The following is a 27,999-nucleotide window of genomic DNA, read 5'->3' as shown; positions in this document are numbered from 1 at the left end:
CTCGTTTCCAATGGTAACCAAGAAGTACCCAGGGACTAACAATTACACGTTCAGCGCAAAGAGACACTAACAACACAAAAAACGTTCTTACTTTAAATTAGTTTCTTTTTATACATTGTTACAAATGGATTTTAACCGTTCTTCGTGTTGGAATTCAATTTCGGAGAAGGTTAAACCAAATATTCCTACCATGGACTTTGACTTTTCACCTGTAAGTTGTGTTTTTAAACTTAAATCTTGCTAACGTCCTCTAATAACTATTTTTTTAATATAATTAATGTCGTTTTAACGTCGTATAGCCAGAGAAAGACGAAATTATCGCCGTATATCAAAGACCAGCTGCTCTTTCACTGAAGCTTTCTGAGGACTTCAACAGTTTTTCAGTAGATGCTGAATTTGAGGTCAGTGAATATTTTTTTCCCTCTGGGATTAATAAAGTTTCTGTGATTCTGATTCTGAATGATTATTGTTATTTCTTATTTTTCTTATTTGTATTTGCCTCGTTTCCCTTAAACAGGAGCTCCCAAAACCATTCTCCGAAGAGATTTGCAAAAAGATGGATGTTAGTGAAACTGTAGAAAGCAGTACATTAGCCTGTGTGGATGATGCTGAGGTGGGATATACTGGTCTGGTTAGAGCACAGCACCATAAAGCCACAGCACTTTAAATGTACTTTGTTTTCTTGTTATCATTAAAGGCGGGTGGTGGTGAGGATAATTCTGAGGTGTTGAATAAAGGAGTCAAGCTGAAGGTCTCTTTAAAACCATACCTGGAAAATGTGAAATCCTATGATGGTTGCCCTGTTCTCTCATTTGCTGTGAGTTTGAAAAGTAGAAAAACATCATATGAAAACAGTTATAAATAATGCAAGTAAATATTCTCTAAAAAATTACATTCAGAGGCTTGACCAGTGGGATTTGGATGATGCCCTTAAAAATCTAAAAGAGAACAGGCTGTCTTTGCAGCCCCATGTAACAGTGGCACCCCTGAAAACGCATCAAGGTAAGTCATTATGAAACGATTCACTGAGGCTGTAGTGATCGATGACAGGTTTATGAACTGAATCTTTGTTTTGCAGGTGGTGGCATAGACAAGTTGCAGGAGAATACAATGGATAAATTAGCTGCTTTCTGTAAGAATCAGTCTGCGTCTGTGTTAGAACCTGTGAGTCCAGACTCCGACAGGTAAGTCATATCACTGCCCAGGATCCGTAAGCCTTTAAAGATAATATTATTATAATAATCGCCTTTTTCTTGCAGAGAAAATAGAATGTCGAGCAGATCCGTGGAAAAGTGTGGAATAGATTTGCAGTTAAGCCACCGGGAATGTCCCACTGTTTATATTGACCTGCGTTGCCCTGATCCCTCAGTAAAACCAGCAAGAACATCCCCAAATCTTCCATCAGAGTCGTCAGCCAAACACAACAACACTCACCAGAAAACACCACCTGCAAAGAAAAACAATTTAAAAGTGCACACTGGATTGCATATGGGAGGCAGGTAAATACATCCTGTGTCAGGAACATTGGTCACACTTCAGTTTGGCTTGTTTTCTTTCAGCTCATGTTGTCATTGCTGTGCTTGCAGGGAAGAGACTGGAAAGAGTATGTTGCTTAAAAAAATAAGGGAGATGAATAGAAATGAGAATAAATATCCTGATAAACGTATGCGTCATCCAGAGCTTGGCGTGGAAGCAAGCACAGATGTTAAGTCAGAACATCTGTGGGTAGATAAACAATCCGAACCTGAAGTGGAAAGCCCACAAACTGTTTTGGGACGTTTAGTTAAAGAACCAAAACAGCAGAGGTATGGAGTTTGTTTTGTTTGCCTTTATTTGTATTAACTCTTATAAACAAATATGTTAACCGCGATGATGACGAACTATTAGGGACCAACTGAGACGACGGGTTAAGAAGGCGTCTCACCATGAACAAGCCCAGGAAACTCTTAGGCAGCTGGAAAAACACCGTCCAACCAAATCTGTGTCCGGGAAGCAGCCAGCTGCCGAAATGACTGATGTTCTCTATGAGTTTGTAAGTGTCACTGAATTCAGAATAAATGCACAGTGCATTTCCCTACACTTACTACTTCCCGTTTTTCAGGAAGCATCTCATCAAGAGCCAATCAGCACACTACCAGCAGGTATTGAAAGTATAGGCTCTATGCTGCTGAAAGTCAACCTCTGCAGTGCTGGTGTGATAGAAGACAGAGGACATGGGAAGAGAAAATATCCAGCTGCAACCAAATTACACATCTATAACACTTTAGTGGCATGGTTTCTGTCTCTGATTAGTGGATAATGGCTTCTATCTTCTTATGTTAGCCATACTGTAGTTTGTTGTTTGAGTTCTTTCCCCCCCTGTGTTCCTGTTTTGTCAGGTCGGCCCAGAGCCATGTAGCAGTGAAGACGAGATCAGTGCAAAGGTCCCATTCTGGGTTGCAGGACTTCAACAGCTGTGGACAGAAGATGGACTGGCTTTGCATGTTTTAATTGTGGCTCGTCACTGTTATCCAGCAAGGGTACATGCAAAACAAAAGAGAAAGAAATTACACACACAAAAAAAAACATTTAAACTGCACAAAACTGATCTTTTAAATTCTGATTTGAGCCAATTCAGTCCGTGGCCTAAATCAGACACAGGTCTGTATATAGTTTGCAAAGATTGTAGGTGCATCATGAGTTCAGACTGAACAGTAAAATCAGAATTCATGCAGTCGGTCTCTAACCTGACCTGAGAGTTGAGTGGAGACGTGCTGGCAGACACAGTAAAAGGTACTTTTTTTTCAATTACCCCCTGCAACTTTAAGCTAAAACTTTCACCACCAGGATGCAACATTTTATCAGTGACTCTTTCTGCCTTTGAGACTTCTTTGAAGCTAACTTAGTTCCTCAATGACACTCTACCCTTTCCCAGACTGGCATTGTAAAATGCTCGTAGGTTTTTTTTTTAGTGCTTTGCCTGCTTAAATAAAGGATAAAGTGACATGGTACTTGGCATGACATGAAAGTATGGCCTGGCTGTAGTTCAGCTGCACAGGATATCGCTTCAACAAAGTTATCAGATGTTTTGGATATAAACTCGTAGTGATTATCTTTTCACATTACAAAAATGTTTTAGCTCTTTTTCGAAGGATTTTTACCGTCAGATACAAAAAGCTTGACTTAAAAAGCAGACTCTCTTTATTCTCACTCTTCTTTATAAGCTTCTCACAAAGTTGCTGGCTTCCGCTGTACATCGACTTATTGAATTGCTGATTTTATGTATAGGTCTGTAAAACAGTACGGCTTTGTTATTGAATGGGCAAACAAACAAAAGGATGTAAACGGTGGCTCAGATTTGAGTGCTAAGGCTTGCAGTGTGAATGTAGCCTTTGTCTCATGAATTTGACAGTGACACAGATCTCATGTTTGTTTTCTAGAAACGGGACACAGACGTCCATGCACCTTTCTATAATGATGTCTGCAGGTTCCTCTCTGAGACCTCACTCACTGCAATTACCAGCTGGCTGCCTCACATTAAAAACCTGTTGGACCAGCAACCCTGCACCTCTCCCATTCACCTCCCTTCATCCTGTTTAAATTGTTTTATCTCTGCCACCTCCAACCAAACGGTGGGTTGCTACAGCAAGGTTGCTTTAAGACTCCCAACATCAGAGTGCTCAGATGTTTTTCCTTCCTGTCTTTTGTTTTTTGTTTTTTTAGGTCATAGAGAGGACATTTGGTCTAAGTCCAGGTTTTTACTGGCAGACAGTGGAAACTCGGGATCGTACTTTTAAGGGGAAAGAGACCACACAGGAGCTGCACACAGAGGTGAGCAGGCTGTCTTTAAAAGTGCTATCTGCAGGAGTAATTGTGCTTTCTTTAACGGCTTTCTTTTGATTGCAGGAAGCACAGAGTCAGAGGAACAGCAGGGACTAAATTTATTTTTACTCGACTTTTGTTGTAGGTGTCAGTTGTTCTGGGGTGCAGTGGCTTCTTTCAACATCCTCTTCTAACACACTACGCCCTCCAGCTGGTCCTAGACTCAGGACTCGATGTGTGTGGTCTCCGGCTGCTTTATCCACCACAGGAGCTTCTGAGTGAGCGCTTTGGTAGGACATAACTAATACCATCTGTGCTTAAAGTTACTCTACTTGGCCTGGATGCTTTTTTTTTACTGATTAAAAAAAGTCTTTGAAAATGTCTCCTCTCATTCAGGTAGCACAGCGGGTAGTCTGAGAGACCATGAGCCCTATCATCCTGTTGTTACTCTAGCAGTTCGAGGTCCTTATGCCCACTCCTTGTTGAAGGACATAACTAGTTCCTTAGATTCTCTGCGACCCAAAAAGGCAGAAACCACTTCCAGCAATGGTCTACACTGCAGAGATCAAGAACCACCATTCATCTATACCCCCCAACCGGCCAGTCAGGTCCACAGTGAGCTGTGCCTGTGGTTTTCAGGAAGACTGCAGGGAGGAAGTGCACAGGATTACAACAGGTGTGTGGAAAATGTTCTTTAACTATGTCCATGAAGTTTTTTTTTTTTTTATCAAATAACTGATTATTGCACATTTTCCGCCACCCTGGACAAATTCCAGGGTATTTATTATATTGAATTGATGCCATTAACTGATGGGTGTTGGTGTAATCCTGTGGGGATGACTGGAGCTTAATTTAAAGTGTTACAGTGTGATGTTTTTAGAATCAGCTACCTAACATTTTCTTTTTAGAATTGTGCCTTCAGATGACAGAGCTGGAGCCATCCTGTCTAATCCAAGCAGATCATCTTCTTTCCTGTGTGCCACAACTAAAGGTACGGTAATTCAGCGAGTCCAAACTGTCACAGTGGGGAAAATTTGTCAGTGCTCACCTTGCATTTTAACTTTTATCATCCTGAGTCAAAGTCCTTGTTTGTATCAAGGATGAAAACATTTTACTTGAGTGGAGCTGCTCATCTTTCTCTCCCTAATTCTTGTAGCTGATTTCCTCCTCTTGGTGTCACCTGTTGTTCCTCCATGCTGCTATGGCCAGGTGCTGGCTGTATGTGAACGCAGAGGCTTCAGTCTTAGAGGGCTGCAGAGGCTGCAGGTTCATAGCCATGGGGCCTCCCTTCTGGGCCTCAGCAGCTTCCAGGTAGAAGAACCAAGACACTCACTCAGTACATAGAGCCTTAGAGAGAAAAGCTCTAATCAATCAAATCTAAGCAACAAAAGTTTGGAAAGTGATTGTCTTAGGTCTCAAGAATTATTCCTTCTATCTGTCTCAAAGGTTCACACTGAATTTGGAAAAAGAGCATTCAAATGCAGCTTTTTCCTGCTGGAATCAGCTGCAGAATCAACTAAAACTTAAGGAACTAGCCTCACCTAATGAATTTAAGGCAGTTCAGGTTTCAAATGTTTTGTCTGAAACACCTGAGTAATTAGTCATTATTATTGTACTGCTGTTTGAATTATTCTTTTTCGTAGTTAAATAAGGGTTAATAATAATAATAATAATAATGATAACAATAACAAAAGAAAAGAAATATAATATGACTTTATTTTTACTCATAGGTACAAGTCAACCAATAAAACATATAATAATATATAATTTGTTGGTAGGCTGCTTGTAGGAGTGCGATTTTTTTGAATATTTGAATGGAAACAATAACATCAACTGTTTGACTCTCAGCTGATTAAGGTGTACCGTTTACTGAGGAAGCAGATACTTCTTTTTGTACTTATTCCATTTTTGATGTCATCAAATCTTGAAGTCTCTCTGTGTATGTTTTAGGCATCTGTGTTCTGCAGTCCACCTGCTTCCACTCCAGATCACAAAGAGCTAGAGCCGCCCTCTCACTGTCTCGTGTTACTGCTGAGAAAAGAACATGCATCGCGTCACAGTGTCGGTCTACCAGCAGGTCTCAAAATCTGTCTCAACCCTTTAACATAATTCATCTCTGTAACGTGAAATGTCAAAATGTGTGTCTTATAATGCAGGAAGTCTTTGCTGTCAACATAATCTCGTCCAACTGTCATATGTTTCAGCGCTAATGAAAGAATTCAAAGCTCAAAAGCTTCTGGGTTACATTCACTCAGGAAAGGATGATGTTCACACATCAGAGCCAAGCTTGTGTTTCCACACTGTACCGATCAACAAGAGCTTATTCCAAAACTTTGGTAAGCAGTTTATGGTCAGTACAGATACGAGAAGAAGATCCTGTGCTGAAACTCTCTACTTATTTATGTTTTCTTTGTAGTTAGTTGCATGTGGGCAGTGCCAAATCCCTCCAGTGTGATCCTGTCTCATCACAGGTGTTCATTCAGACCTGACATGGAGCAGGTAGTAGTTTTGACTCTGTGTGGGAAGGACTTGACCCAAGGCCTCAGCCTCCTAAACAGAGTGCTGTTAGGAGAAGAAGGTAGAAGTATCTGAGAGCACAACTAGCTAAACAAAGCTCATTCTGAGTGATTTTTTTGGCCTCTTCACAATTCTCTTAATTACCCTTATTGTTTCTGATTGGTTGCAATACTTTTTTTTAATGTTATAGGTGATGAACAACATGCTAGATTTAGGCTCCTCAGCCTGAAGTGGCTTCCTGTGCTGACTCGACTTCAAGCCCAGGAGCTGAGCCCATATGAGGTGGGAGATCCGCTCTGCTACACCAGCGCGGAAACACTGATGTCGTCTCCAGCTCTAGTGTGTGCTTTGAGAGGGTTTGTTGATTTTTCTTCGTTGAGGAAGCTCCTACCGCATGACTATCCTCAAAGCCTGAGTGTCCTCATGTCTCCCACACCTGAAGTGGCCCTCAGACAAGCCTCCCTTTTTTTCTTTGAGCATGAAATGATTCCCGGTAAGTTTGTTGTGCTCTATGAAAGTTGCTCTCAGTGATACTTAAGAGCAGCTAACTTTCTGTTCAGACCCACAGATGCTGCTCACCGTGTGCCTGTTGAAACCACGAGCCTGGAATCACAGTCTCACTAAAATAGTCAGCAAACTCCAGCAGAGTGGCCTCACGTTGGTGGGCCTACGGGTAGTGATCCATGACAAAAGTGGTGCTACTTCACTGCTGCGTGCAGAAAGTGGGCACAACCTGTGCTCTGGCCCCTCGCTGGCTTTCTGCCTTCAGGGAGAAAATGCTGTGAAGAGGCTGCTGGACATGCTGAGCCAAGAGGACTCTTCAATGTGGATGACCTGTCATGGTACGACCTACTTGTAGCTTCTGTGATCACTGCCCTTAACTGTATACTCGTACACTTTCGAGAACAGGATTGCCATGCAAGTATTATGTTTAAAATGTCAGTAACCAACGTTACAGGATCAGAATCGTATCAGCAGGCAATTATGGATGTGAGGAGGTTTTTTCCTGAGGGGCTCTGCTGTACTGAGACCAACACAATGAGACAGGAGCAGGTATGCTTGTTAAACACAGGACATGGGTAACCAGACTTCAATGTTGAGTACAAGGGTTGTAATTTTGGCTAAAACCAGATGATTTGTTTTCCCCAGATACTCCGCTTATGTTCAGACCCTTTAGCCTCCATAGAGCGTCAGCGGAGCTGCACACTGACTCAAGCGGCTCGGAAAAGTCTTTCAGTCTCCTCTGAATCACGACCAAATGGAGGTTCTGGTGTTTTTTTTAATATGCCTGTATTATACGGTATTGTTGCTGACAAAACAGAGCTGTGAGCAGCTATGCCTTTTAATCATAACGCATTAGTGTACTCATATTCATGAATCCACATCTCCCCGTTATTAAATATGACTCAGTTTAAGTGACAACAGTGAACATTGCAGGGCACACTAGTTATTTTTAAGCAAATATGTCCCTTTAAATGATTTATCTTTTTGGCAGAGGTTCTCTTGGAAAGGATGTTGAAATATGACTCAGTTCCAGGTAACCTTTGTAAGCTATACACAAAACAAATGTTCTGTTTTGCTTGTTTGTTGGTACTAGGGTCCCTGAAGCACAGGCAAACAACCTGTCTGCTGATACCCTTGAACGCTACACCAGGCAGCCAAGTGCCTTCCCAACTGGAGATAGTGGAGCAGGTGCTGGGATCAGACTGCCATCTGGTGGCAGGAAGGATGAGCATCCTAGATGATGAGCAGCAAAAACATATATCTGAGACACTTAAAGTGTCAAGCATAAGGGAGAAGGTGAGGAATGGGGCCTTGATACAGGTTTATTTGGACCATAAATTCATGCAGAGTGTGCAGTCAGCTGCTGACTTTGGCTGTTGTCTTATGCTTTCAAAAGATGGCTCCTTTTTACTCAACTCCTTGTCTCATCATGGCTCTCCGAGGAGAAAATATCACAACAGAGTTTGGCCTGATCCTTAAAAGGTATGGAGGAAAAACAAACTTGATAAACTTAGACTTTATTTATTTTTTTAAAATTTACTTAGATGTAAATAACTTTCTGTTTGCATTATTGCAACAGGATTTACAAGGCAAGGCCAGACCTGGAGCAAGTAGGGAAAAGCATCGTCTTCCCAGAAAATGAAAAAGAGGTACACCTGAAAAATATCAACTTTTGATTCTTTTTTATTCTTAATATATTTAAATAAACCACATCCTCAGCAGCTTAATAACCCTAACGATGTGTTAATATACATTTGAAGTTTGTCCATTTTATATTCTTTTCCAGGCTATGCTGCTGATATGCTACCTATTTCACACCTTGTCTTCTGAGAGCTGTGATGTCACTGTGCCATAAACATTCAAATGTGTGCACGTGTAAGCATATTTTCCAAAGATTGCTCCAAAAAGTGCAAAGAAATTTATAGCTTTCACTTGTTTTAGTTTTTAGATATTGTTCAATAAATATTTATTCAAAAACAGCATTTCGCGTCCTCTGCTAGTCCACTTCCTCTTTAAGGCGCAAGCCCTTTTCTGTCAGTTGTTTGAGACAAAAATTAATCACACATTTCAGATGAAAAATTATTTTAATTCTCAAGATGATAAAAATAATTTTGTGAACTCTGTAAACCATTGCATAACTGTAGTGTAACAATTTAACAAGTGTTAACAAACTAGTAATACACTACAGTAAATATGCGGTACACAATCCTCAATGTAGAAAAGAAACATCTAGTATTCTAAGACTTGCACCTGTTTTTGTGTTCACAACACAAAAATATCAATATATACCAACAGAATAATTTCTACAATTATCAGTATAGAATTTCCTACATATCCATACAGCTCATCACAAAATAAGGGACATATGTTTTAATCTATAATGTCTAAACCCACTTACATTAAGTAAATAGATCCATGAAATGCAGTTTCCTCAGATTTAACATTCTCTAACAAATCACTGTTTTACCCTGAGAAAAATACATTTCTTTCTTTATAGTTATTTTATGATTATGCTAACAAATAGAAACTTGAAAACTTGCATTTGTTTAAGTTCTAATAAATTTTATTGAATAGAAGTTCACAACTAGATGCTACATCATCATCATCAATTAACTGCGCTCCATAATATCCAGTGACCTATTCATTGAAATTCTAATTTAGAGCAATACATTCAATATTTCAGGGTTTCAATGTTAAAATAACATTTTTACTGAAATTTTCTAGAGTACATGGAACAAGTGGTTCCACATTAAGATCATTTACTTTTGACTTTACACTAATATTTCTTTTTTTTTACTTAATTTGAACAGCTCCATACATCATACATGTACAAGATTGCATAAATCTTCTGGCTCCATTTTTATAATGTTGAAAAGAAACAACAAAAAAACAAAGAAGACACAACAACTAACAATAATGCAAAATAGATTAAACTATTCCAATGCAGAGCATAATGATACATCTATTACAGTTCATATACAAGATTCTCCCTGTTTGGTGCTTTTCTTTGCAAACTGTTGGGTTTCTGATATCAAATGACAAATCCACATCAGATCTGTGTGTTCAGTGGTCGGGCGTTGCTGTGTTTTCTTGAAGTGCATGGCAAATACAGACGATTATCAGTCAGTTTGAAAAAAAAAAAAACTGCTTCATCCTCTTAAACTGGTGAAGCAAACCTCATTAGATTAGCCTTTTTCCTTTCAGCTGAAGTAGGCTGAATGTATGAGACATTTAGCGATCACATTATGGTCCACAAAATACTGTAAGGCACTGAACTTTTGATTCCAATTGAGAAAGTTATATTTTGTCTCTTCAATCAATCCACATTACAGAATTATTAAAAGGCACAGACGCATTTGAAAGCGTAATTGGTCCGTTAAGAGAAACAATTGAAGAAATCTGAAGAAATGTAAAGAAAAACCAAGCTGTGCTTCCAAAGAGAACGTTTGATTTCTTCTAGAAATTTTTGGCAGGTAGACTAGTCTCTAGAGAGACTGACGGTCAACAACAAATTAAGTGGAATTATGTCTGTATCTGCCATTGATGCGTCACAATCGTCATCTGTCCCAGGGAAAACAAAAACCAATTTGGACCACGGCTTTAAGAAACAGAAAACAGAGTTGGATAAAAAGAAAGCACCTTACAGGCCTAGCATAACAGTACACAATGCTATTCATTTCCAAACTGATTTTTATGTAGATAAGCAAAAATCAACAAACAAAATTGACTTCACAACAGTAGTGAAGTTTATATGGCCACTTCAGAAGCACAAATGTCATTCACCTTTGACATTCCTTCACTGTAGACAACAATTAAACTTACACTGAATCCGCGCTTAAGGTCAGCATGTGCTTGTGCCATAAACGTCAATGTATACTTAACACAAAAATCAAATGTACGAATACACATTTTGTAAGGATCTGACCCATGCATTTTTAATCATCTGCCACTCACTATGACTAGCTTTAGATAGAAAAAAAAAAGATTAATTACTGTTAATGAACATTAACTATTTAAGGTACTAGGTGATTTACTTTTTTAAATCAATTTCACTTTTCATTAATGAAGACAAATGATGAAATGTAGTAGAAAAGAAATAACAATACAGGTCTTTGGTAAAACTACAAAACATGGGCTCAAGTCTGTTACTGTTGTAAGCAAAAGCCATTGGCAAAGTCCTGTTATTGACTCAAGAGGATATACTGAATGAAATATTAAAGAAAAAAAAAAATCCATCTAAAAACAGAATTCCTGCCACTCACAACGCTGTCTCACCTGTCACCTGGAGAAAGACCGAGCTATGCTGACAGCTACAGGGTGATCTGCCCAATACTTGAGTACTTGTCTAAATTCTGTTCAAGGGTAAATTTTCCCCTCACAACACATAATTGGACAGCTATTAGACCACCGCTTTGGTTCATTTTTAGATTTTCCCCACTAGACATCATTAATTTCGTTGGCTTCACAGGCAAAACAAAACAGACCAAAAGGATACTGTGAATTAGCTGCACTGTACACTGCTATCCAGTGTATAGGGGGTGGGGAAACAAAGCCAACCTTCAATCAGTTCAAATAAAAATAAACAAAAAAGGGACCATCTACTGTAGTGCAGGTCCTTGACATCATTTTAAGGATTTACAAAAGTACTGAAACTTAGACTCAAATGAATTTACAAATGAAGAATTCAATTTAAAACAAGAAAAAGGTCAAGTTAGATGCAGAAGACATTATTCCAGGATCTGAAATCTGAGCTGTGGATGCACAACAACATTCAAACATCTAAATGTTTACAAGAAACTACATTAATACCTTTTCCAGTAGCAGCGAAGCTTGCAGAAGTTATTAAGCCTTAACTACACTAAAATAAGTCAGTACAAATATTCTGGCAGTGTGACACAGTGCGAACATTTTTTTTTTCTTTTTTTCTCCTTTTGTGTAGCTGGTTAATATATCGCATAACATGCAATACCAGAAGTGTTTAGCCTGCCTTTTATGCTTTAATATAATCATGAAAATCCTAAAATACCATTAACCTTTCTTGATAATTTTCCTCTGAGTTTCTTAATTGTCATCTGTGTAAATGTAAACAATGCATTTTCCCATTTATAAGTAGCAAAAAGTGTACCTGGAGATACAGGATTTTCTACTGGTTTTAAAGCAAGAATAAAAAGGGTTTTTTTGTTTTTTGTTTGTTTTTTTAAACACAGTAGAAGGTCATCTGAATTACGGGAACCTAAGCACAAATCCAGAAAATTACTATGGAAATCTTCATTCACTGCAGAATCATTACAACAAAACCTACTGAACTGTTTAAAAAAAAAAAAGCATTTTGTATGTTGCTATATAAATTCATGTAGCCTAAGTTTGCATACTCCCAAATCTTAAACTGGAAATCTAAATTCAAAGACTGAAGCTGCACCAAAAGAGCACCACAACCAAGGAATGAATAGGTGAGTGGGTTGGTGGAGCGGAAGGTTCATTTCTAAGGGCAAAGTCAGGACACAGGCACTGACAATTTTCATATTCAATCGTCTTCTGCAGAAATACTTAATGGAATTTGGCCAAATACACTGGCATATATTTATATATACACACATATAGTCATAAACATGTCAATGCCTCTGCAGAATTAAAATACACATTTTGCAGAAAACGCGTGCACAAGCTTTGACTACTTGTGTTTGCGTTGACAATTCTACACATAACCTTTTGAACTAAGGCAAGGCACTTTAGAGTTAGAGGCCGATATGTTCTAGACAAGGTCAAGAGGCTAGATTCCTACAAAAAATAAGAGGAAAAAAAATGTGGGAAAAAAGGAAAAAAAAACCATCCCCGTTTCAGGCTTATAGCAAATACAATACATGCTTCTCTAATGGATAGGCTATATAAATTTCTACAAAACAAAACTGATTGAAAAACAGCCTTAACATGTAGCATGTGCCTTACTGATATTACAGCTGCTGGTTATGCCTAAAATGCAGTTTAAATTTGCACTTATTTGATTGAAATTTTTATAAATCTAGCTATGAAAGTAGAAACTATGAAGTACTTTTTTTTTAATATGAAATCTTAATATGTAGAACCATGCTATGATCTAACAATAGGAAACATGAAATATTCAATTATGTTTCACAGTACACACAAAAGCTTCAGACATTGTGTAGCTTATTATGTAGAAAACAAATGTATAAATCTAAAAAATAAAGACACAAAAGAATACCTACAAAGCAGCTTAAAGCAAATTTCTATATTTATATATATTTATATATACCCTTGAATAAAGTCCCAGGTCAACAAAGTGCTTTTAATAAGAAAAACTTCTTCAGAAAGTTGGTCAAATAATGATGCTTGACTGTTTGCATTTAAAAAAACAAAGTTGGTGAAATTTTATTTAAGGGGGGGTTAAAAGAAAATATGACTTTAATTAAAGAGGACTGCTTTAAATTGTGTTTTGACATTTTCTGTTGATTTAAAGATGACAAACCTTACTGGATCTGTAGTATTTTATGAATCTGTTTTTTACTACAATGAAAATTAGAGGTTTTCAGCACATAAACAGTTCTCGTAGCGCTGTGTTCAATAATGAAATGTATACTAACTCCGCTTGACACAGACCTGCTTTATGGTTCTCCACCACATACACCAGTGCACATTTTTTTGTCCTGATCAGACTAATTCAGCTTAAAACAAATATGTGACTCCTGGATTAGACATCAGTCACTTTCAGGTGCTAGGATGTCTGGTTTCTTGAATTGCTTCCAAATTATTATTTTTTGATCCAGATGAGTTCCTCTGTAATTAAAGACATATCTGCTTTGAGTTTTGCTCACTTTAGGTTTTCCATCAGCAGAATAACCTCAGCTTTTGATGGCCACCATGTTCCCAACATGCCAATTTTTGAGATGCCATCCTAAAATGCTTATGTTTTAATGCTTCAATGTTTATTCACATTAAAGCAGTTCATAATTGTAAGTTATAAACATTGCATACAGATACAAACTCAGTCCTTATGTACTGAGCTTTTACGTAAGCTTAGTAGCAGACTTCTAATGTATAATTTTGTATGTACTCTTGCCTAGGTGGGATCGTAGACAGATGGTTGTGTGCTAGGAGGACCTGATTTTATGCCCTGTACAATGTTTTAGTCATGATTCCATATTATTCATTAACTTTGTAAGTGCCTGGTTTTCATATAGAAAGTGCTTGGCTATTTGATGTAAAGTGAACATAAAATGAGCAAAAACCACAACGACTGAATCCCCTGTATGCAATCTGATTGATAATACTATTTGTTTGGTCAGTCAAACACCATATCATCCTAACAGACACTGCTGTGTAGAAAATTGTAATATCTATTAGTAGTTTTTCAAAGGGCTAATTGATTAAATAGTACCTTAAGTAACTGTACATCACCACTTCAATATTTTTGTTCTACAGTAGGGACATTCTGTTTTACTAGGTGCACAGTTCTCACAGAGTACATAATGTTGGCAAGGCTGCAGAACAATGCAACGATCATGCTTTTGGCAAACTATACATTTCTTTGACTGAAGCTGATATATTACCTGTTGGGGGAAGAAGAGAATTGAGATCAGCTGCAACTTAGGGAAATGCAGTTCATGCAGACTTTTCAAATAAACATGCTTGATGACAAACATGGATCTGAACTGTTTTAAAACTAAACCGATGCTACAAATGAAATGCTGTGTGTGCTCTGGGCTTTCTTACCTCATCTATAAGGTCTAGGTCATTACGCAGCTGACTCTGGATGGAGTGAAGCTTAGACAAGGGGAGCTGGTCCAGCTCTCCATAGCTACGTAGAAGAGGTGTTCCAGGGGTGCGACAAAGCGCATCAAAGTCCCCCTGGAGCTCTTTCAGCTTGCGCTCTGTTTCTTCCCATTTCTGTTCTGCCAGCTGCCGCTCTGCCTCTGCTGTCTTTGCTTGCTCCTTTGCTTCGTGAGCATCTTTCTGGCAAGCTTCACAGGCCTGAAACAAAGGTGAGGGTTGAATTAAAGAAAAGAAAAAAAAAAAAAAAAGTATAAAAAGGGAACTCTCTGGCACACAGTCAATTTGTATACTTACTTGCTTCACCTGATGCCAGGCCTCCTCAAATTGTTTGATCTTCCTCTTGGCCTCATCCAGCTCTCTGAAAAGGCGGGCCACATCTGCACTGGTGGTTGTGGAGGTTAGGCTGCTGAAAACTGGAGATGGACTGGGTGAAAAGCTGCCACTTACAAAGTCCCAAATGCTGCTAGCTCCTCCGTTCAAGCCTAGGTAAGCGACGTGTTAAGATAAGAGTGATTTAGATTAAACAAAATCTTGGTTGCACTAACTTGTGTCACTTTTTATACGATCCAACTCTAGTCATACTTTCAGCTTCACTACTGCACACAGAACTAGATTAAACACCGAAGGGAAGCTGAAGGAAGGGGCTGATGAAAGCAAATGCTTTCCAGCTTGCTCGGGGGAAAATGCGATCAGCTTACCCAGAGAGTTCTGGGAAGAGGAGGTGGGTGTTCCCAGAAGGCCGTGCTCTTGCTTGGCTAGCATGTTTGAAGGTTGATTTTGCTGAGATACTGTCCCCGACAGCAGGGACTGTGACAGTGACTGGGAGAGAGAACTTAGAGGGGAGGTGGAGAGCGATGATGAAGAATTAAAAGAAGATGATCGTGCCAATGAGCCAGGAATGTTGACGGGAGCAGATCCACCTAGCACCCTTTGACCTGAAGGACAAAGCATATACAGGTTTTCTTTAGAAACACACAAATCCTAATGGAAGGATTTGTGAGGAATAAGTGCTTGAAACATATGAAGTGACCTTACCTGCCATTCCCACACTGTTATCTTGATCCTCTAACTCCTTATCAAGCGATGCAACATTAATGTCACTAAAGTTGAGGTCCAGTGCGGATCCTGACGGGAAACAAAACAAATCTGACTGAAATTTGACAACAAACTGCAGAGTGACAGTCACTTCAAGCTGTTTTCCCTTTGTTTTGCATACACTTACCAATGACAGACTCCACTGTGTTGCTCCCTGGATAGAAAGGAGTGGCTTTTGCATTCATCGTTGATAAGGTGGTGGGTGAAGAACTGTCTGAACCAATACTAGAGGCCAAGCTTGATGTTATACTGGAGGTAAAGCTTGATGCCAATGGGTTCACCACAGAGAATACAGTATTTTGTGTCTAAAAGCAAAGTACAGTAAAGCGTTTAATTCCTATGTTCTCAATTACAAGTTTCATAATAAAATAAACGCATTATGTAAATGACTCACTAAAAACAAACCTGTTTTTCTTGGTCCATCATTTTTTGATCCACCTGCCCCTTGTTCTTAATCTGAAAATGATCAAATGGCATAGAAACAATCTATTTCAATGCCATATCCTTTACATCAAGCCAGTATTAATCAAAATAATTTTATTGCACCTGCCCTGGACTAACACATTTTATCTTAACCATTTTTCACCGTCCCTGCACTTAGGCTCCCCGCAGCACTCGCGGCTCTTGTCATTCTGATGATTAACATTTATGGAGCAACTTTCTTCAGACTGATTGCAGACTGTAATTAAACCGATCGCATTACTTCACTCTGCCTTCATCTTGTAGCACTAGCAAATCGCGAGTGCAGGAGACAGTAACATTTTACTGTGAGTGGAAGCCTTCTATAAAGTGAGAAAACATTAAAAATTCCCCTTAGGGGAATTCTTAGCAAGGAACTATAAAACCACAAATGCAGTCTAAAAACTATTTGCTGGCCAGCTTGATCATAAGACAATGCTATACTTCAGAAGATTTGGCATTTCTTTAGATGGGGAGGGGAGGGGTGCGGTGGAGAATATTTTTATTCCATATTTTTATTATAGGGCTCTAATAAAGCATCTTTCTATGATTCACAGTTCTAATTGTTATTTCATCTTATACTGGGCCTTAGTGTAGTGTCTCACATTTTAGCTCCGTTTCACTTGTTTTAAAATGACTTTAAAGTGTCCTGTAATATTCTAGAGGTGTTTTAAATTTAATAAGTCATCATCACATACATATAGTGCATGTAAGTAATGGAATATTTTAAAGAAATCAATGACATGACAAGCAAACAATGAAATATGAGGAAAAAGGCTTGAGGTGGTCAAATTAAAATGGCATGACAAACAATAAATGAGTGACAAATGGCTCCGATAACAGTGTAAAGCCCTAAGCTGTGTGTGGGGTTTACTTTTCCCGAGGTTAGAGAGAGCAGTCTGTGTACCTGATCTTCACGTTCAAAGCCCGGAGCTTTGGGATAGTTAGACGTCAGAGATGAGACACTGGATGTGGTGGACTCTGAACATGAACTATTATTATTTAAGGATTTGAGCCTGCTGCTGATGGATCCCATTGGGGATAACAAAGTGTCGCTTCCTGAGCTTGACGTTACAGTTGAGCTATTAGAACATGAAACCTGAGAAAGACAAGTGCACATGGTCTTATAAAAACGATGAATACAAAAAAATGACACGAAATAAAAGCATCACAATGGATGAGCTATGAAAGTAATGACAGAGTTCTCAGATGTTTGAAATCAAACTGTTTAAAATTGTGTCTCGTGTGAGTGAGAAATGGAGACAACCTACACTTCCTACTTGTCCATTGCTACTGGCTGTGCTGTTGGTGGAGTTTCCTCCACTGTTCCACTCAGTGACTGGACACTCCGAATACTGCTGAGAGCTCAGCTGGGACTGAGAACTCGACTGTATCGCTGTTAGCAATGAGCTCATGGTCTCTTCTGTAGAAGGAATTCCTGAAAACAAATGAACATAATATATGTATATGGTAAGTCTCAAAAAACCCTCAAAACCTTTTCACTGTACTCAGATAGCATTAAGGCAAACATGCACTTACTTTCTACATGTGCAAATGCACAAAACGGCCCTCTGGGACAGTACCCAGTCTGGCGCATGTCATTGCATTTGGTGGATCTGTAGATCTTGGGAGACAGAAAAACAGGATTATAAAGAAATAAGATGAAACTGTATCTCACTATAGAAAACTAACCACAGCATCAGTCTCATCAACAAAACAATATAATGGTTCATACATTAGAGACTGAGGAGATGAGTGATGTAATCACAGTAATCTGACTGTAGTACATGAAATCTGTCTGTGTGTTTGTTTTTTCGTCAACAAACTCCTTCTAAACCATCGGGAGTTAAGCAGCTAAACTTTGCAAGCAGGTACACGTTGGAGCCCTGAAGATTCTTATCTACATCAGATATTATGACATTGTTGTGTTCACTACCAACCACATAGAACAAGCTAAAATAACCCAATTTTGTCATTTTTGCACCTTACAGGTTTTATAAGGTGTTATCACTGACACCTATAAGGTGTTATGCTGGATCGGGTGACCCTGAACCAGTCAATGATTATGCTGCAATAGGCTTAGGCTCCTGAGGGGCCTCTGATTCTATACCACTACTGCATTTATTTTAGAGCTGGGCGATATAAGATTTTTTCATATCACGATATGTTTTTTTCATTTCAGGCGATGACGATATATATCACGATATAAGCCAAATAACTATATTTGTAAGATTTAAATGTGCCGTTGCTCACAAGTAAAATGTGAAATAATTAGCAGCTTGTTTTAATTAAAATATTTATTTCCCATAATAAGTTCAACAGGGTAGATGTACTTAAGGAACATGAGACTTCAGTTTCAGATAAATAAAGGCAAATATTGCAAACTACACAAAAGGCAGCCGCTAAAGCGTTTAAGTTTCAAAATAGAACAAACAAAACAGACCACTAAATTGTCAATTCCACTTAGAAACAAAATATTAATTCTAAAAATAAATCTTAGTTTGTTTTACAGAAGAACAGACAAAATTGACTAACTTTTGTCAATATCAAATTAACTGAGAACTAAAAGGAAATTCTCAATCTCTCCTTGTTGTATAGCTTAGCTTTTCAAACAGTTTTAACAGTTACTTTAGTCTGACAAAAGCCGAATGACGAATTAGCGCTTTCAGTCAGAGATTGAGCATGCACCGCTTTATTGTATTTCAGACTTGCTTTCGGCACAATTTACAGTGCGCGCTACTCTGTTTTTTGTCAGACTTGAAATAGCCGAAATACCTTCACACTACGGAACTTCTGTGGCCCTTCCGTTCGACAAGCTCTCCGACATTGGAACCATCATCTGTTTTTTCTCCAGTAACCTTCGCTCACGCTCTCGGTTGATTTTTCTCTAGTCGGCGCACTCATTTCCTTCATTACCCGGGCTGCACGGCTGCAAAAACAAATACACATGTGCGCCTTGGCGCTTGTGCTGTACGTAACAAGTCACGTGACGTGACGCTGCGGCTGTGATTGGTTCGGCTCTGCGCTACTTAATTTGGATTGGCTGTTCTTCTTTTTTTTTTTTTTTAAGAGGACAAGAGAGATGAGGCCTATCGCAATAGTTTAATTTTTCTATCGAGAAAAAGTTATTTCGCAATACATATCGTTATCGTTTTATCGCCCAGCTCTAATTTATTTTTTACAAATTTTTAAACACTGGCTTTTTCTTCCATAGTGTGCTTTTTGATTGTTCATTGGGGTGAGGGTTGGGGGGTTGTTTGATTGTTTGGATTTATTTCTGATATTGTAGGCTTTTTACTTACAATAAACAAAATAAATATAAAGCACCTTGAGGTGGCTGTTGTTGTAAACTACTGCTAGACAAATAAAACTGAATTGAACTGAATTGAATCTATATCCACAGGAGTTGAATTACGCAGGATCTAATGCCATCATGTTGCCTGGAAACCACCTATCAATGGGCGACAATCCATTTTTAGCCTTTCCTTCAGCACCTTATGAAAGCTTCCTATTGTTTTAATTTCACAACAACAACAACTCACATCACAAAAATTTAATTATACATGCCTAGCAACAAGGCTAAAATTACTCTGTTTTTCCATATAAACAACATCTACCAAGCACTTGTAATTTTTCTCAATGATATATGTATCTGTCTGGCAGGAAGATGAACAGGACAAGCAATACGGTAGCATGGGCATGTACTAGTAATGAAAATGTGCAATAATCTTATCATCATAAATGTTCATGTGTTATGTAAAATTGTTTTTTAACTGGATAATTCTGAGCTGTCTGAAAAACACTAAGTGAAGAAATTATTACATGACACCAAGTGTCAAGTGGGAGATTGAGGAAAGATTTCAAAAAGACTGCCTAACCTTCGTATGGGAAAAAACAAATCATGCAGGGTAATGGGTAAGACACGAATAATCAGGTGAATGGCAGAGAAGCATAAGTATGGACTTCAGACCCGGAAGGCCTGCAGCACTTCATCATGAACAAAATATACATGAAAGTTAACTTGAATATGTACAAAAAATGAATATACTACTGCAGAGATCTGTGAAGTTCTTTTTATGAAGAGATGAGACTAAAGTGGAATGGCTGCGACTCATAGATCAGTGGGATGCCTCGTGTGAAAGTATGTAAACTTCATAAGAGCAGGGAAACATTTTCCCAAAAGATAAGTATAGAAGACTTCTACCAATTTGAAGATGTTTTGGAGATCAGTGTCACAGGTACAGTTTGAAGGGAAAAAAGAGAGATGCCCAATCATTTAACTTTCCAGCAACAAAACAATCCTGATTTTTCCAATTCATCAAAAGCTTTGTGCTCCTGAAATGCCTTTAAGTGGCCATCTTTCTCACAGCTCTTGAAAACAGAGGGTTAGGGTTAGATAATCTTTGATTTGATTTTTTTAAATGTAGCACCAACACCAAATGTTAATGAACCATTTGCAAGCTGGTAGATACGTAGATGAGAAATAGGTTAAAATTATGGGGGTGGAAGAGTTTTTTTTTCTTTTTTCTTATAAGCATTTCTATGAAGATTTCGTTGACATTTCACACTACTTCTAGGCATAACTTAATGTTCAAAAATACATCATATTATGCATTATGGCCATTGTATTTTCACTCCAAGCTTGAAAAACTCGCATCGTGACTAAAACAAACTTAACTCACCTCTGGGTGAAACTGCTGTTCAGTACGAGAATGGCAATACTGGCAACTGTCTCCACTTTCACACTTTGAGGGCTCGCCCCATTCATCACCGTGCTTCACATTAGGGCAAGGAGTTGACCTGCATTCAGAGTAGGCAGCTTTAACATTTTAGAATTAGAAGCCTTCATATTTTAACTTATACTGAATCAGAGCTCACCTGTACTTGAACTTTCGAGGATTTCTCCTCCGATCTCTACTGTTGTGGTAGTGGGGGCAAGCATAGCCCTGTCTGCATAGTCTGGGTGGCTTAGTACACTGATCTGTTTTATAGTTGGCTAAAACAAAGGTGGTATCTGCAAAAAGAGGCATCCCCAGTTTACTTTCTTATACCTTTCACAATGAAATAAATAAATAAATAAACAAACAAAATGAATAAATAAAGAACGTTGATTTGATTAGCATTCAATACAACAAATGGCATGCAAGTTGGAGTTTCTTACCTTGCCACCGGGGATCTTCCGTCAGAGTTTTTTCAATCATAGCTTGGCTGGCTAGCACACCAGGCTGCAAATCAGGAATCCCTTCCCCTGATCCCAACTGTCCATTTTGGAGGGCCTCTTGTGCTTGGATTTCTCTGTGCACAAAAATAAATAAATAAATACATTTTTAATTCAGTGTACCTTAAAAAAACAAAGCAACAACAACAACAATACCAAAAAACACTTCTAAGAAAACTGAAAAACACTATGAAGGGGAAATCTCTAAGTCTACTCTCATAACCAGTCAAAACCAACTTTCAATTAAATGATATTTGCTTACTTTGAAACTCAAAATACTACACAAATAGATATAAAGGGACACCATATCATGGACTAACTGCATATAGTAAATGCAAAGGAAGCTGCAAACCTACAGTCTGTGGTCTGGAACTGGACCACTAAAGGATCCAACAGGGCCCACTGTAATGGTTTTTGAGAGTAAAACTTTCAAGGGATTTTGGAGAAGTTACAGCAGGAAACACTGACAATGATGTCATGAAAGTAGTAGTGTGAGCTGGTAATTTAATCTGAGTCTGAACCATTGTCACTTTCACAAAGACAGACGGTGTGAAAACCAAGATGCTATGCCCACACCCTTCTTTCATCTGCAATAGTAGCATTTCTTTGTAATGTGAGTATAGTCCATGCTGGAAAAACCTAGACATGCTGTCTTTTTTTTCTTAATTTGGCTATCACTTGTTTTATAAATGACTAGTTAATTGTTAAATGTTAATGTTGTCAGACTGTCTTCACACGAGAACACGAGAAAAAAATTTCTTTTTAACAGGTTGTCATTGATGTGTTTTACTTGTCCAGCTCACATGAAAGTCAGCAGAGCAGTACATGACCATTACTTATGAGTGTATGCACTGATTTAAACACTGACTCCTTAAGATCATTAAAACATATTTATCTATTATAACTTGTTCAGAAAAAAAAAATAAAAAAATCGCTCTACAAACCAAATCCACACATACAAAATAGCTACTCTGCACTGCAGGGGTTTAATGTAGCTCATTTGTTACGTGCATTGTGAAGCTCTGAGTGAAAAGTCTGGCAGGCATAAAAGAGGCCACTATTTGCTTTGCATGTCACCTGATATCATAGACTGGAGGTCGGAGATCATGTGGCCCATGAGCAAAAGCACAGTGGAGGCCATTCTTCACACAGTGCCCTCGAGCATCTGTCTCATGGATACAAGTGCCAGTCTTGTAATATCGTAGATGGTACTTGCGCTCTGTGTCACCAGTGGTCCGGTGTAAATAAGGACAGCTAAGAAAAACAAAGAAAACATTCACAACTTTCACCAGTTGATCCAAAAAGGATATCTGAACAGAAACAATCTGGCAAGGCAATGAAATAATATGTAACATAAAATGTCCAAAAACTAAACATATAGCACAGGTACAATTATTTTAAAATGCTTCATCCTTCTTTGAGTATTAATGTTAATGCTCTAACAATTCACTATAAATCCATAAGGATTATAAAGAGAAGGAATTCTTATAGCTGTACATATTTTAAGATTCTGCTTTAAGTGCAGGGCTCTGGAAAGTTTTAAAATGGTAACTTTGCAGGCCAGTGATTCAGACTTTTAACCTTGATGTAAATGTTGCAATCTGTGTACCAACCACACAGGTTGCAACACACTCTTCCAAGCAAACGTTTTCAAACTTAAAAGCAGCTCAGCGGTTATCAGTGCTCAGTTCAAAAGCCTGCATCTCTGATCCGTATGATATGGGGTATAAGGGTACATTAGTACCTATGGATTTGCCAGATTGCAAAGGCACCATCAAAGCTAAAAAGATATACTGGCTTTAGAGGAACATATATTCTGATCCAAATAAACTTTTTCAGGGAAGGGCTTGAATATTTCTGCAGGACATACTAAATCCCAAACTTCATCTGTTACAGCAGCATGGTTTCACATCCAAAGATCCAGTGTGCTGAACTGGCCTGCTAGTAATTCAGACCTTTCACCATCTCAAAACATTTGTTGCACCATGAAATAAAAAAATAATACAAGGAAGACAGAACTGTTGAGCAACTAGAAATCTATATCAGACAATAATATATCTTATATTTATTGATTTTTTTATTTTAAAAAAGAGGCATAGAGGTTGTTAACCCCAACCTAATAATATCAAAGATCTTTAACTAATGAGATTTTCCCTGCGGTTCCAAAATACATGTATTTTTTTCTTTTTATGATTTCAGGTCATTTTTTAATAGTTTCCAATATTTTATCTGGATGACATATTGCTTTGTAAGCACTTCTTTTTATGAAGAGTATTTACATGAATATGTCATTTTATTTATCCACTGTATCTTTCTTCTTGCTGTTTTAAAGTGTCCCTTGTAATGGATATGTGTGACATTGGATGAAAATGTTTTTTTTTTTTTTTTTTTTTAAATACCCCTATTATTTACATTCTTCCTGTCTAAGTGTCAAATTAGGTACCACCCTGGTTTTCTATTGGGCACGCCCCATTTTCAGGGACAATGATTGGCTTTAAGCCACATAACCATACACCCAGCCATCCTTGCTGTTGCCTCTTTCATGGATATGTATGTTGGCCATATACGAGTGGTTTTACTTATTTATTTAGTCTGCATAGTGCACACATTAAAATGTTGCCTGCAACATGTTTTATAATGATCCTGATGAAGGCCACAAGCTGAATCCGTCAATATTAAACTTGTTCTTTATACACATGTTGCTTGAGCTTTAATCGCTTCAGACTTTGTTTTCCTCCATACATGTTGGAATAGGTGAAGTTGCGCTAAATGTTCTATTCTGTCACCACAATGCAGGGCTAACACACTACCAGTGCCTCAAGATATGTAGAGCAAATAAGCCTCTTGAATAAACCAAATTTTCCTTTCTTGAGCAGTTGCTATAGCAACACATAAGGTCATGCAAAAATAGCTTCCATTAGTAGAGGAGGAATTGTAAGGATTGAATACTTTAATCATTTCATTTCTTTTTTAAAATAATTTCTATCAGGCACTCGATTAAATGCGCCATCACAATTTCCTGTCATACAGAGAGGCTGCTGTCTGTATATACTACTCGGCGCAAATTATTGCATTAGTATTGGGAATGTCATTGCAACCCTTTAGCAGCTCGATAATTAAACTTTCACCTCGCCTAGAAGCGCAGCCCTTAAGCAAAACCATTTTTCCCCCAGGGACAGCCCACAAAATACCCAACACACAAAACTACAGATGTTCCATAATCAGTAATCACATATTAAACTATAAATGGGGCACTATAGTAAACGGATATTTCGAAAATATGACGCCTGGAATATAAATAAATGGTTATGTGTCAAATTACACAGCCTTTAGACGGAGGTAATAGCAGCAGCAGTAAATATCATGCTGGAGGGCAGAGTCAGCCTCTCAAATAGCCCATCTCAGGGACAAAAGGGTTTGCTCTCATACTACACAAAGGGCGAATCCAGTCAGAAATGGTCATTTCAGACTTGTAGATTTTTATCAACATCCACAAATTAGGACATGGCCAATATTTCATTTATCTGTTGTGTCCCATAATTTTGCACTGGCTACATTTTCAGACAGTCATAAAGAGCTAAAAGTCTCTGAAATAGCTCCATTATTTATTCATAAGAAAGAACTCACACTCTTCCAGTGAGCATCAACATTAGACCACAATTCCAGCATCAGTGTATCTCTAAATATTACATTAGTTGCATATTTTTTTTTTAGATTATATGTAGTAAGTGTATGAGACACCAAAAGGCAAGGTGATACATTGTCAGTGCAATGCTACATCTGTAACATTCTGACAACATCTGTGGCAAAAATTCTCTTTTACAAAAGGGATCTAAATGATAGATACAGCCAATTTATGAGTCAATACTGGCGTAGTAAAGATATGCAGGAACGTTTATGTCTGCCCTGCACCTATCTGCACTAATGCTAAGAACTACATGCAATGCATGCAACACTGGTGTGAAGTCATGCAATGCCTTCATACAAAACTGGTAAAAATTTGTTAAAAAACAAAGAAAACAACATACATACATTTAAACAATTTTGGCTAATATATACTAATAATGGAAATGTTTCCCCCCCTATTATCACTATCAAACTAGAACTGCACGATTATGGCCAAAATGCTTATCACAGTTACTTGGGTCTATACTGGGATCGTGAATAGTTATCAAAATGATTGATTCATTTTTGTGATTAAAAAAAAACAAAAAACAATAAAAAGATATAAAGGTGTTTTCATACTTCTTGGCATTCCTGCTAATGTACAAATTTTTGCATTAAAATAAAACTGGTCCTCTAGTGATTCAGTGAAGCTTTTAGAAGAAAAATATTGAAAGAAAAAAAAAAAAAGCCCCAAAATAAGTACTTTTACATTGTGGTCCATTACTATTCATTACTATTACTATTCATTTAAGAAATTCTGAGGTGTTGTGTTACACACCAGACCGAAGTGCACCTTTTGAAGTACAATATAAAGCCTTTCACACCATTTATTGTACCTGCATGACGAACCTGAATACCACTCGGCAGCTGTGAGATCCCCCTCTAGTTCACATGCAATCTTTTGCATACAGCGGCAGTTTCGCCACTTTGGAAAAGTACAACATATCTTTTCAGCAGTATGTTGACCATTTTCATGGAGGCACATCGTTGGCCAAATGGAATGTGATTGCTTTGGTGATTTTAGGGAGTCTTTGTAAAGCGGATGGAACACTGAGTAGTTGTGCTGCTTTGTAGTGCAACACATCTAGAAAAAATGCTGCAGGCTTGTTGCATTTATTAACATCACCTGCCCTAAATCCAAAGCATTTCTAAACAAGAGATGATGATCCAACTTCTAGGAATGAGCTCTTCACTTTCTGCTGTGCTGACAGACTTTTTCAATGGTTTGTTATCTGCAGTATGTCATCACTGCGGTCCAGTGCATTCAGGAAACCTGAGGCTGTGTAGCGTGGTGCAGGTAACGGCTATGATTGGCACAAGCAGACATGTCGTTAGGGAGTGTCTGATTTGCTTTGACTTTACATTCTATTGACGAAGGACGTATTTTCAATATCGATTAATCATCATCATTTTATTGTGGAAAACCAAAATCATGATGAGATTAATATTCAATTAAATGTGCAGCCCTATATCAGAAACACAAAACAATGGCTAATTTTTTGATGGGCATTTCTTGCATAAACTAGTTTTAATATTAATTATTTAGGAAGATTCTGGACTGATAGCAATACTGATGTTAAAATTAAACACATGAAGTGTTACCCAATGCTGACATCATTTTCTCTTATTTGCTTTTTTACTTGTTATTAATTTCCTTTTATATGCGAGACAAACAAAGAAATCTTCATTACACATAAATAACTGAAATTCTTTAAAACCTTTCATGAAAGCTATTTTAATCATATCGCCTGAAAAATGTAAAACAGGACATGACAAAAGTAAACTGAGATAAAACAAACATGCTTCTCATCCCAAACATCAACAGCTGGCAGGACGCAGTGACACACTCATGTAGCTGCTCTGACTGAAGTTGCGGGACTTACTCATCGCCATCTGGGCAGATGCCTGTGGTCTCGTCGTACTTGGTGCAGTAAACGTCGGGACTGTAGTTGAAAGTCCCGTCCCTTCTTCGTATGGGTCGCCTTCGTCGCTGGTTGAGAAAATGCCAGTGAAAGCACGTAAAGGGTCTGTGCTGCGTACACTTGTGCTGGAGGAACAACGGGCACTGCTCTGTCCTGAACTCCTTCAAGTATCTGAAACAAGCAGGGCAAACACGAAGCGGGATTTAAACGGCTATCCACTAGCAAGCAAGAGCTAAGCCAAGAGAAAAGTTTAGCAGGGAGTCGTGTTGTAGCCTACTATACATTTTGGGTCAGTAGCGTTAGCTTGCTATGCTGAGTGAAAACTACGCATGTTTTTCGTCGTAAAGCTCGTACAGAGCACCTGAGCGTACGTCTATAAATGTGCGTAGCAAGAGGGAACTCAAAATAAGGCCGAGCTATTTACAAGCGGACTGGTTAGCGAGTTCCTGGCTAATCATTTAGCGAACCAAGTTGACGGTGTAATATTAACCAGACCCATTAAAACCCTTCATCAACAGCGCGAAACACTTCAAAACGATCCCGCTAATGGTTGGCTAACCAGTTTGGTGATTTAAGATCCTAGAGTTTCCTGTATTGACGCAGATGTCGTTAGCGTACAGTCGCTGTCTGCTATGTAACGTTAGGTAGTCACAAAGCCAGGAAAAGCACCATGTTTTTAACGCACGCACAGGAGTTGAGGAATGCTGGAAATGCACGCGAGCAAAGGTGCGCGTGCAAACGAGCATTTTCAACAGCGAACGATTTTGTTGTTTCTTTGCAGCAGCTTTACTCACGTATAGTGGGTAGGTTTCTCGGTTTGAGGAGACGCATTGGCCGCCGTTTTCGAAACCGACGGCATTTTCAGTCAAAACAATGAATTGCGCATGCGCTCGGATCTGTTGCTCCCGTGGATGCATGTTCGCCTGCACGCCAGCGCACTGCAAACACCAAACGCGGCCGCACGGGGGCAGTATGGGGGCACTGTAATCACGGAACGATGACTCACTTCCCACACTGTTTATGTCTTAT

The 27,999-nt window shown here is 38.4% G+C and overlaps 3 protein-coding genes across 7 annotated transcripts; 2 read left to right on the top strand and 1 right to left on the bottom strand.

Moving 5' to 3' along the window:
• Positions 1-24: 24 nt before the first annotated feature.
• On the top strand, positions 25-2,382 carry LOC120439985. Of its 2 annotated transcripts, none has more exons than XM_039611535.1 (10): positions 25-211; positions 300-401; positions 521-613; positions 698-817; positions 900-1,002; positions 1,079-1,184; positions 1,260-1,499; positions 1,587-1,805; positions 1,888-2,032; positions 2,102-2,382. In XM_039611535.1, the coding sequence occupies exons 1-10, from the start codon at positions 125-127 to the stop codon at positions 2,297-2,299; spliced, it is 1,413 nt and encodes a 470-aa protein (XP_039467469.1). In that variant the 5' UTR covers positions 25-124; the 3' UTR covers positions 2,300-2,382. The 2 variants fall into 2 exon arrangements, with proteins under 2 accessions (XP_039467469.1, XP_039467468.1); XM_039611534.1 differs by having other exon boundaries at positions 518-613.
• On the top strand, positions 2,119-9,514 carry LOC116318406. Its single transcript, XM_039611533.1, has 19 exons — positions 2,119-2,141; positions 2,379-2,519; positions 3,420-3,611; positions 3,703-3,810; positions 3,947-4,091; positions 4,198-4,477; positions 4,710-4,792; positions 4,958-5,112; positions 5,752-5,878; positions 6,006-6,137; positions 6,218-6,379; positions 6,509-6,811; positions 6,879-7,160; positions 7,262-7,371; positions 7,468-7,582; positions 7,916-8,118; positions 8,219-8,304; positions 8,402-8,471; positions 8,609-9,514. The coding sequence occupies exons 10-19, from the start codon at positions 6,011-6,013 to the stop codon at positions 8,675-8,677; spliced, it is 1,527 nt and encodes a 508-aa protein (XP_039467467.1). The 5' UTR covers positions 2,119-2,141; positions 2,379-2,519; positions 3,420-3,611; positions 3,703-3,810; positions 3,947-4,091; positions 4,198-4,477; positions 4,710-4,792; positions 4,958-5,112; positions 5,752-5,878; positions 6,006-6,010; the 3' UTR covers positions 8,678-9,514.
• Positions 9,515-9,943: 429 nt separating this feature from the next.
• On the bottom strand, positions 9,944-27,899 carry unkl (unk like zinc finger). Of its 4 annotated transcripts, none has more exons than XM_031737391.2 (16): positions 27,765-27,899; positions 26,932-27,141; positions 22,460-22,636; positions 21,326-21,459; positions 21,043-21,178; positions 20,847-20,964; positions 17,704-17,788; positions 17,436-17,602; positions 17,072-17,263; positions 16,111-16,161; positions 15,833-16,010; positions 15,646-15,756; positions 15,309-15,545; positions 14,905-15,092; positions 14,551-14,808; positions 9,944-14,387 (listed from the first exon to the last, which is right to left on the bottom strand). In XM_031737391.2, exons 1-16 carry the CDS (start codon positions 27,827-27,829, stop codon positions 14,232-14,234), a joined length of 2,463 nt encoding a protein of 820 aa, XP_031593251.1. In that variant the 5' UTR covers positions 27,830-27,899; the 3' UTR covers positions 9,944-14,231. The 4 variants fall into 4 exon arrangements, with proteins under 4 accessions (XP_031593251.1, XP_039467466.1, XP_031593252.1 ...); XM_039611532.1 differs by having other exon boundaries at positions 14,905-15,023; XM_031737392.2 differs by having other exon boundaries at positions 15,646-15,735.
• Between the last annotated feature and the right edge of the window lie 100 nt (positions 27,900-27,999).

Source organism: Oreochromis aureus, linkage group 4 (genome assembly GCF_013358895.1).
Source record: "Oreochromis aureus strain Israel breed Guangdong linkage group 4, ZZ_aureus, whole genome shotgun sequence".
NCBI lineage: Eukaryota > Metazoa > Chordata > Actinopteri > Cichliformes > Cichlidae > Oreochromis > Oreochromis aureus.
The sequence above is the reverse complement of the archived record's forward strand: the minus strand, read 5'-3'. Positions and strand labels throughout refer to the sequence as shown.

Bases quoted from the DNA above. Each gene is read 5' to 3' on its own strand.
- LOC120439985 (XM_039611534.1), top strand. From the start codon at position 125: ATGGATTTTAACCGTTCTTCGTGTTGGAATTCAATTTCGGAGAAGGTT. The intron at 212-299 runs GTAAGTTGTGTT...AACGTCGTATAG, and splicing joins TGGACTTTGACTTTTCACCT to CCAGAGAAAGACGAAATTAT. The intron at 1,806-1,887 runs GTATGGAGTTTG...ACGAACTATTAG, and splicing joins AAAGAACCAAAACAGCAGAG to GGACCAACTGAGACGACGGG.
- LOC116318406 (XM_039611533.1), top strand. From the start codon at position 6,011: ATGAAAGAATTCAAAGCTCAAAAGCTTCTGGGTTACATTCACTCAGGA. The intron at 7,583-7,915 runs GTTCTGGTGTTT...TGTTGGTACTAG, and splicing joins TGAATCACGACCAAATGGAG to GGTCCCTGAAGCACAGGCAA. The intron at 8,472-8,608 runs GTACACCTGAAA...ATTCTTTTCCAG, and splicing joins TCCCAGAAAATGAAAAAGAG to GCTATGCTGCTGATATGCTA.
- unkl (XM_031737391.2), bottom strand. From the start codon at position 27,829: ATGCCGTCGGTTTCGAAAACGGCGGCCAATGCGTCTCCTCAAACCGAG. The intron at 21,179-21,325 runs GTAAGAAACTCC...CTCTTTTTGCAG, and splicing joins GGAAGATCCCCGGTGGCAAG to ATACCACCTTTGTTTTAGCC. The intron at 20,965-21,042 runs GTGAGCTCTGAT...CTCTGAATGCAG, and splicing joins CCTCGAAAGTTCAAGTACAG to GTCAACTCCTTGCCCTAATG.